Source organism: Hevea brasiliensis, chromosome 7 (assembly GCF_030052815.1).
Source record: "Hevea brasiliensis isolate MT/VB/25A 57/8 chromosome 7, ASM3005281v1, whole genome shotgun sequence".
Taxonomy (NCBI): Eukaryota; Viridiplantae; Streptophyta; class Magnoliopsida; order Malpighiales; family Euphorbiaceae; genus Hevea; species Hevea brasiliensis.
The window spans coordinates 104,178,537-104,189,053 of record NC_079499.1 but is presented as its reverse complement, the minus strand read 5'-3'; the positions used below and the strand labels follow the sequence as shown (position 1 = coordinate 104,189,053).

General features: G+C 28.1%; 1 protein-coding gene across 1 annotated transcript; it reads left to right on the top strand.

Annotated features, from left to right (window-relative positions):
* The first annotated feature begins 7,122 nt into the window (after positions 1–7,122).
* On the top strand, positions 7,123–10,435 carry LOC110664053 (dolichol-phosphate mannosyltransferase subunit 1). Its single transcript, XM_021823582.2, has 8 exons — positions 7,123–7,548; positions 8,311–8,410; positions 8,525–8,558; positions 8,626–8,702; positions 8,989–9,014; positions 9,117–9,281; positions 9,386–9,500; positions 10,136–10,435. The coding sequence occupies exons 1-8, from the start codon at positions 7,442–7,444 to the stop codon at positions 10,238–10,240; spliced, it is 729 nt and encodes a 242-aa protein (XP_021679274.2). The 5' UTR covers positions 7,123–7,441; the 3' UTR covers positions 10,241–10,435.
* Positions 10,436–10,517: the final 82 nt, after the last annotated feature.

Genomic DNA, 10,517 nt, shown 5'->3' with positions numbered 1-10,517 from the left:
CCCTGAAATTGAAATTCTGCCTCCCCAGGAATTTTAAAGAGTACAATTTTATTATTACAATCCAATGAAACATGATAAGTTGCTAACCAATTCATGCCTAAAATCACATCAAACTCAAACATATCCAAAGAAACAAGATCTGCAGCTAATTCCCTATCTCCAATTTGAACTATACATCCCTATACACCATATCAGTGTCTATTGCATTCCCCATAGGTATTGATACAGGTAAAGGATACTCTAACAAAGTAGGTGGTTTACTAAATCTCATGGAAAAGTATGGATAAACAAAGGAATGAGTGGAAATGGGATCAAACAATACTCTAGCATTAAATGAACAAATAGATTGTGTACCTGTCACTACTGCATTAGATGCCTGAGCATCTTGCTGAGTCAAAGCAAAAACCCTGGCTTGACCTCTACCACTAGATGTCTGTTCCTGAGTTTGAGCAGATCCTCTACCACCCTGACCACGATCACCAGAACCCTGATTTCTACCAATATACTCTGAAACTGGCTAAACCTAAAAGGGAGTAAAATGTACTACCTAACCAGCACCCTGAGTTGTCCCACTAGTAGGACAATCCTGTCTACGATGTCTTAGCTGTCCATAACCAAAGCATGCTCCAGTGACCCAATGACAAGTGCTTTTATGTAGCTTACCACAATGCTGACAAGGAGGGGAAACAGGCTCAGTGCTAATATGACTATACCGAGCATTCCCTGCATGAGTCCTCTGCTCATGTCCTTGACCAACTCTAGATTGATGTGCCCTATTGTCAACTGTAGACTGAGAACCCTGCTTATTACCCTGATAAGAGCCCTAATGACTCTGTCCTCTATTAAACTGATTGCCCTAACCATCTTTCTTAAACTGCTTATGCTGCTCACGAGCCCAACGTTCATCATTATACATCTCCATCTGTCTAGCCCGATCAACCACCTCCTCATATTTAGATAGTTGTAAAGGAGCTACACGATCAATTAGCTTATCTCGTAAGCCCCTTTCAAACCTGCAACCCTTCTTCTCCTCATTTGGAATTAAGTGTTTACCAGAGCAAGATAATTTGGTAAACTTCATCTTATACTCTATAACTGTCATATTGCCTTGCTTCAAGGTTTCAAACTCTAAAGCCTTAGCCTCTTGAAAACTAAGAGGGAGAAATCGCTCTAAGAAGAGAGAGTGAAACTCAGGCCAGAGGATAGAACCTTCGAGTTTCCCATTCTTCTTAGAGAGATACCACTCACGAGCAACTCCCTTAAGCTAATTTCCTGCCAACATCACCATCATAGCACTACTGCAACCCATAGTGTCATAACACCTCTCCATGTCATCTAGAAAATCTAAGAGATCAAGTAATGCATTCTCTCCAGTGAACTCCTTTGGTTTTAGCTTGAGAAAGTCTGCAGAGTCAAGAAATCGAGCCCTATCCTGAGCTGGTGCTAAAATAGGGCCAACCACAGGTTGCTGTTATTGAGTTGTAAGGTACTCATTTATAGTATTAACAACACGATTCACTGCATGTAATCCGGCTGCCAGATCTATCATAGTAACCTGATCAGGTATAGGTGCTTGAGCTGCAATAGCTAATTTGAATGGTTGTGCCCCAATATTAGCCATAGGCATCTGTTCAGATGTCTGATTAATAGTTTGAGGTGATACCTCCCCTGTTGGATCCAGGTTTGCACCATTAAGACCCTTGGCCCTAGCTCTCCTCTTACATTTAACAAACCCAGGCACCTATTCATTTTAATAAACAAGCATTAAATCTAAAAATGTAAGCCAATTAAGATAGGTGAAAAAGTACGAAGCACGCAGATATCTAAAGCAATGATAAACTGAAAAGACGTTAAGGATCCTATACTCCGCAAGTTTACTAGACCTAAATCAGGCTCTGATACTAACTTTGTCATGACCCAAAATTCTGTGTTGTGACCGGCGCATAATTTAAGTATTATTAAATCATGCAAGTCTTATCAAAGTATCTTAAAAATATATATTATCACTTGCTAACAAAAAAAAAGAAGATAAAATCCAAATAAACAAAATATTGAATAAACAATATAAATATCCCATAAGTAAACTGCGGAGTCTCTACAGATTTCAAATAAAAACTTAAACTATTTAATAAACTAAACTAATTATTCGCTCGAGGGAATATGAATTCGGGCATACCATGAGAACAAATTAAATATTATCCCTCTCCAGAAAATAGACTAAATATTTGGATCAACTGCAGAATTCTACTGATCTGAAACAGATAACAGACAGAGAAAACGTGGTTTGAGCTAATGCTTAGTAAATGATAATTATAGCACACAACGGAACAAGAATAAGTAGACGTTGATTAATTTCACAATAAATTTTCTACTCAATAAAATCATGCTCATGCTATCAAAATCATTAATAAAATAATTTCATAAAACAAATATATAAAAAAAAATTTATTCAATAAAATTTTATGGTATGGTATACCAGGGTGATGATACCCCACATCATCAAAGGCCAGATGGTAAGCGCGCGACCAGATATTAGATACCTTCCTCCTCCTTCACAGTTATCAATGCACATGATACTAATGCAAACCATAAAGTGCAATGATGCATGACTCAACAATGCAACCTAATACTGTGATAGTCCACACGGTGAGGCTAAATAGCATATACAGATACTGGGCACATGTACTAATTCAAAACATAAAATCAATTTGTACAAATCAATCAAAATCCATGAAAAATTTTAGATAGCAAATAATAACTGATAGTGCAATTTCAACAATTTATTTCAATAATTTCAGAGAATTAATGAGATCAAATCAATTTCAAATAAATTCAGCGTAACACATCGATAAATTTTATAATTAGATATCAATCAATATAAAGACACTAAAGGCCTATTCCCAGAATTCTAATGGCTCTAATGCAGAGATAATTGACAAAATTAATTATTTAATCAAAATCGGAGTAAAATTCAATAATAAAATAAAACTTTAGAAAATCACATATAAAATCATTGTTAAAATATTGATTTAAAATTTCATTTAATAACAAATTTAATGCTAAGAAATTTTAAAAGGGAGTAAAACGATGTCATGTACTATAATTACCACTCACATGAAATCTCCAAAACCATAGTTATTTTCAATAGAAGAGAGATAATTTCAACTGACAGATTAAATATTCAAATCCCTTACACACTCAAAATATAAAAGAAAAAAAAATCAAATAATAATAAAATAAAATAACTTTAATATATATATATATATATATAATAATCTAAATTTAATGTTATTATCTCATGATAATTATGATCAACCCAATTCAATACCAATGATCAAAGAAAAAAAATGAATTTCTAAAGTAGTTGTAACAAATCAATGAAATAAAATAAAATCAAATTCACTAATTATTGAACAAACAATGAGAATTTTTACCTTTAAAATCGAATTGAAGGCGATGAATAAAGAAGTAAAAATTTATGGATTCTCTGCGCACATCATATTGTAAATCGTGTATATATATATATAATAATAAATAAAAGATAATGAAAATACCTGTTGAAAATATTTTATATAAAATGAGGTGATAAATAGGTTTTGAGAGCAAAGTTTAGCAGAAAATAGATTATTGGGATATATATATTTTAAGAGTTCCATTAGGTGTAGAATGTGATAAGGGTTATTATTGAACTGGCTTGTTCAGATTATAGATATATATTTAATTTCAAAAATAATATATATATATAAAAAATAAATAAGTAAGTTATCCAATAAAATATTTATTTTTTTAAAATTATTATTAACTAATTAAAATAAATAGATAAAATATTAAATTTTCACATTTATCACGTGTTACCTTTCATAAATACTCTCACTTATATTAATTATTATTTAAATTTTTTTTATTTCTTTTTTAATTATCATTATTATTTAGAATTCTACCTTAATATTTATAATTTAAATTATTATTTTTTTAAATTTAATTTTTAAAAATTAATAACTTTTGTAATTAAATACAATATTTAAAAATTATTTATATTATTTTATAAATACTAATTATTATTTAATTTTTTATTATCATTATTATTTACAATACTATTTTAATATTTATGATTTAAATTATAATTTTCTTTATAATTTGATTTTTAAAAAAATTAAGATATTTTGTGATTAAATGTAATATTTAAAAGTTATTTATATTATTTTTTTATAAAATTATTTATGCCAAAATATTATTTATAATATGTTATCCTTAATAATAATAATAATAATAATAATAATAATAATAATAATAATAATAATAATAATAAAAGGTCATTGGTGGTCATTAGTTAAAAAAAATAATTATTAAATTGTAATCTCATAATCAATAATAAATATTATCCTTTATACTAATTTTTATTTTATTTTATTTTTATTTCTCTTTTACTTATCATTGTTATTTACAATACTGTCTTAACATTTATAATTTAAATTATTATTTTTTTAAAATTTAATTTTTAAAAATTAAGACATTTTGTAATCAAATATAATATTTAAAAATTATTTATATTATTTTATAAATACTAATTATTATTTAATTTTTTACTTTCTTTTAATTATTACTATTGTTTATAATACTACCTTATCATTTATGATTTACATTATTATTTTCTTTAAATTTTAATTTTTAAAAATTAAAATCTTTTATAATTAAATGTAATATTTAAAAATTATTTATGTTATTTTTTATAAATTTATTTATGCAAAAGCATTATTTGCCATATATTACCCTCTATAATAATAATAATAATAATAATAATAATAATAATAATAATAATAATAATAATAATAACAACATCAGCCATTAGTTTAAAAAAAATTAACTATTAACTTGTGATCTCGTAATCAACTATCATATAATTTAATTAATATTAAATTATTTCATATCTTTAATAAATATTTTTATTACATTGTTATATTTTCTATTATTTTTATTATGATATTTTTATTAAAAAATTTAAGAGATAAAAAAATATAATTTACATAAAAAGTTATAAAAATAAAATATAGATATTTGACTTATTTATAATTAGTATGTATTATTTTTTATATTAATAATTTAATATATTTTTTTATTTTACTTTCACAAGATTAATTAAAACTTATTATTATTATCATTATGGTCAACTTATGAATTAAAACGACAAGGTAAATGTAAAACATTTTACTGTTATAAAAATTAAATTTGAATGTTTGTTTGTTATCGTTTTTCAATTAAATAATATTTAATTATAAATTAATATTTATTTAAATAACATTCATTTATTTGTCTATATATAGTATGTCATATGAGATATTTAATACATATAAAGTACTCTCTTCTCACTATGTATTTTCATTTCACCTAAATACTCTTAAATCTTTTTTTTATTTGTATTTTTTTTATTATTTCTTTCAAAAGTTAGTTATATTCTCAAAATTTATTTATTTAAATATATTTAATTAATATTTATTTAATTATTACTATTTTATAAATTTCTTATTTAATATTTCTTAAACTTTTGAGTATTTTATTTCATTATAATTATATATTGAATACAATAATAATTAATATTTTAATTATTTATATTTTATTACAATTAATTTTCAATAGAATTATTTTTTAAATTTTAAATAAATATCTATATTTTTATGTATAAAATTTGTCTCTCAACTATATTTTTATATAAAAGGATAATTTTAAAGATAAATTGTAATATGACTGTATCGAAAATTTAACTATAAATAAAAATGACTAAAAATAATTAAAATTATAAAATCTATTTTTTAAAAAATAGTATATATTTTTAATATTTATTATATTAATAGAAAATGACGATATTTTAAAATTTTAATTTTATAAAATATATTTATTTTATATTATAAATTTATGTAAAGTGATAATAATTTTTATGAAAGAATTATTATATATAAATATATCAGATTAATAAAAAAGAATTTACACTTATATATAGTATTTTTAAAAAATACTATAATAGAATATTATTTTTAATTAATAATAATATTATATATTTTCATTATTATTAAAATTATATTATTCAATTCATTATTAGTAATTTAATTTTTTTATTATATTAATAACAAAAAATATTATATTTATATATTTTTAAAATAATATTATTTTTTATTAATTTAATATATTTTCTGTAATTTATAAAAAATAAATATTGATTTACATAAATTATGAAATAAAATATAAAAATAGTATAAAATAAGTTATTTTTTAAATAAAGTATTTTTATTACATTTAAAATGAAATAGTTACTATTAATATTAATATATGTATAAAAAAAATTAAATAGATATTTTCATTAATTATATTATAAATTAATTAAAAATTTATTATTATAATAGATAAAAATTTATTTAAATTAAATAAAAAATAAATTTTAATTTAAAATTAAAAAATAAAAATTATATATTATCCATGCATAGTATGGATATTATACTATTTCTCTTTAATTTCTTCATCAAAAGCCTATAGAGTTCGGCAAGTTAAAGGTTTTAGTGGCCTGGTAAATATTGGGAATGTTATTAGTGTCCTTGCTCGACATCCAGTCCTTCGATGATAAGCAGTAAGAGTTCTGCCTACTGCCTATTTGGTCTCCCCTGATTCGCTTTCGGTTCATCACCATGGTTATGCGATAATTTCTTCTAGGCCTTATTTAGCTTGCTCAACAGTTGTTGAACGTTTTTCGATGGGAATCTCTTTAAGTAGGCTTTGGTAGTGCTGATTCTATCTTGTTGCTTGGCTGGGTCTACAAGAGCGGGACGACGACGCTTTCTGTTCTATCTGTTTCCTGTTCCGAAGTTTAGGGTTTTGGTTATTGGGCTGGGCCTTGTTTTCTTGATGAGATGGATAGTGAGGCCCTTTTTATCTATGAACCTTGATTTGCAGCTAGGCTGCGATTGTAACACTTCATGGTAACTGCAATGAACTTTTAGGGGGCCAGAACTTGAATCTGTAGCTTGAGGATCTTTTACATTCTTTCATTATACTGCACTTAGGCCATTTCCTTTAGTGATATAAATATGTATTAAAAAAAAAAAGGGCTGGGACCGAGCGATAGGTTAAAGTATATAATTGAATCAACTATTAAGGAATGAATCATGTGTTACGCTATAAATTAACTCGTTACTTTGAAGCCACCGCTCGTTGCTGTGGATCGCACGTTCTCCTTGTCTTTGTGGTGGTGGCCGTCGTCGTGTTTCGTCACTTTGAAGCCATTATCGTTATCTTTTAGAGTTTCACGATCTTTACTGAACCAAAAAGAAATTTAAGCGGACAATTCCAGAGAGATTCAATAATTTCCCCAATTCGAGTCCTCACCAATTTGACAGAGGGTTAGTGAATTCTACTCAAATAAGAGCGATATAGGTTTTAATATCAAGAAAATAACATGGAGCAGCGCAAGGAGGAGAAAAACAAGTACAGTATTATAATCCCAACCTACAATGAGCGCCTCAACATTGCCCTCATCGTCTACCTCATCTTTAAGCATGTCAGGTACCTGTATCTGCTTTTTGTTTCTAATTATTCTTTTGGGGATTGGCTGTTTTGCTGAATTTTGGATTAGTGGATCCTCGTTTATGGAGGAGCGATGAATTAACTGATTGTTGTTCATGAGGCGAACATTTTTGCTCTTTCTATTGATCGACAAATGAATATCTATAAAAGATGAAAGAGAGGAGGTGAAGTTACTAATTAAATTGGAGAAAATTTGTGACCGATCACATTTTGGATGGAACTATTAAATTAGGTTTGATAGGTAGAATTTTCCTTATTTTTCATTTTGTTTAATGTCTCAATGTGGTTGCTTCTGATTATGTTCCTAAAAACACAACAAAATGGAAGCTTTCATTTAAGATATTTGTTAGGTTGCGAGAGTTAATCTAGTACAAACATCAAATATTACCCTTTTGGTCATTTAACTTCCTTTATTCAAAACTTAAGTCCTATAGATAATTCAGTTAGTTATGAAAATGTAGGAGGGATTACCACAATATTATTGAACAAATTCTCCTTCTGTTGGGGCAGTATCTAGCGTTTAAGTTTGCCAAGAAAATTAGACGAAACTGAGATACTGTTGTTTATTAGTCATTCAGGAACAGGACATTAGTTTCACAAAGCATTCTCATTAATTTTGTGAGTTTAACACTTGGAATGGTTGAATGGCTACTGACCAACAGTTAAACAAATGAGAAAAGTAAATGTATTCAGGAATATATTTATTTATTTGTTTGTTTTGTTTTGTTTTGTTTTGTTTAGGGATGTTGAGTTTGAAATTATTGTTGTTGACGATGGGAGTCCTGATGGTACTCAAGATGTTGTAAAGCAGTTGCAGCAAGTTTACGGTGAAGATTGCATTGTAAGTACTATACCAATAAAACGTTAATTTTTAAATTAACCTTTTGGCTTCCAACTAATTATGACACTTTTTTTTTTCTTGACTTTATCTATTTCACTTTTCATGATGTTGCAGTTGTTAAGACCAAGGCCGAAGAAGCTTGGTTTAGGTAGGTGGTTATGTTTTTATGTATGATAATAATGGGAAACTTGTCCTTCACGCATTTATACCCTCAGGAACGGCTTACATTCATGGTTTGAAGCATGCATCTGGAAATTTCGTTGTAATCATGGATGCTGATCTATCCCACCATGTAAGGATTATTCATCTGTAGTTCAACATTTAGATCCACCTCTAATGCTTGGAAGCTTATTGGCGACTTCTAATTTATATGTGCATCCCTTATCTTCTGGACCTTGTGCATGTAATTTCTATATATATTTCTCAGTGATCTACTTCATCTGAAAAGGAAATTGAAAGAAAAAAAATATTTCTAAGCTTACATGCATGTGGTTGGGATTGGAAACTGTATAAATAGTAGCTCAGGTTGATCCATTTTCAAGTTTCATCTATCTGATTTATGTGATTATGTTTTGCAGCCAAAGTACTTGCCAAGCTTTATCAAGTAAGAAAGTTTCCAATCTACAATTTTATGCCATTCTATTGTTCCATAGATGCCTAATACCTTGTTGTTTTCATGTATTGTTCTCTATTATCTGCTCCTTAGAAAACAGTTGGAGACTGGTGCAAGTATAGTCACTGGAACCCGGTATGCTCAGGGCGGCGGTGTACATGGTTGGAATCTTATGCGCAAACTAACAAGTAGGGGAGCAAATGTTCTTGCACAAACACTTCTGTGGCCTGGTGTATCTGATTTGACAGGGTCTTTCCGGTATATGAATGAGTTTATGGTATTCGTGCGTTCATTTTTCTATACTTGGTGGATTTTTTATGAGATCTCTCTCTCTCTCTCTTTCCCCCTTTTTTTCCTTGAAGGCTTTATAAAAAATCAGTTCTCGAAGATATAATAACCTCAGTTGTTAGCAAGGGGTATGTCTTTCAAATGGAGATGATTGTTCGGGCTTCCAGAAAAGGGTACCATATTGAGGAGGTAGTAACACACACACACACACACACACACACACACACATATATATATATATATTGCTGTGATTAAAATTGACGTCTGCCGTGCATAATCTTACTTACAGTTTGCTAACCCATCATAAGCCTTTTACAGTCATGGTGTGCATATATTCAGTTTGGCAACTCATGATTAAAGCTGATGGTTTTTTCTTATTTAAGCCTTTTGTCATCACCATTTTCCACAGAACTCAAGAAATGGAACTGATAAAATGTGTTTATGACTCGTATAGTAGCTTTGATTGATGAATGCTTCGTAAGGCTCTTATATTTTTTATTTAATTTTTCATAGTTAATATCATTATTGGATATTGTTATGCACCACCAAAAAAAAGTGATGTAGTTGCATTTTTATTTATGGCAGTAAGGCCAGATAAGCCCTAGAAATTTCCAAAAGATGATTTGGCTAGGATTTCTTTTATTTTGTTCAGAATGAAGGTTCAAATGTTATGTAGAGTTGAACAAACTCTTTTTTCTGCCTTTATGCTCTCTATGCTTTGGTTATTTTAGCTACTTTTTTTTATGCTGTTTGTTGGTTTATATCAAAAGTTTGTCACTGCTGATTTCCTCTTTCGGTTGATTAATGTTCTGTACCTGTCACAGGTTCCAATTACTTTTGTTGACAGAGTTTTTGGAAGTTCAAAGCTTGGAGGATCTGAGATTGTTGAATATCTGAAAGGTGTTGCTTATCTTCTGGTTACAACATAAGGGGTCATTTGAACCTCGTGCTCCGTGAAATGTTGCATTTCTCCTAAAGAATTTAATAGGCTTTCATCATCATCTTTTTATGTTTTCTAGTTATGATGCGTCTATTTTTATGAAGAGTTTTTATATGGAGTGATAGGTTATACAACACAAGCTTATCAATGCTTTTAATGAATTGTTTATCGAGTTCAAATCACATGTAAACTTAGTGCTGTTGGTTTTTATTCTTTGCAAAATTCACATGCAAAGTCATGAGCGTTGAACAGATAAGATACATTTT

Excerpts from the sequence above, each read along its gene's own strand:
- LOC110664053 (XM_021823582.2), top strand. The coding sequence starts at position 7,442 with ATGGAGCAGCGCAAGGAGGAGAAAAACAAGTACAGTATTATAATCCCA. Across the intron at positions 8,411-8,524 it reads TTTACGGTGAAGATTGCATT|TTGTTAAGACCAAGGCCGAA; the intron begins GTAAGTACTATA and ends ATGATGTTGCAG. Across the intron at positions 9,282-9,385 it reads GATTTGACAGGGTCTTTCCG|GCTTTATAAAAAATCAGTTC; the intron begins GTATATGAATGA and ends TTTTCCTTGAAG.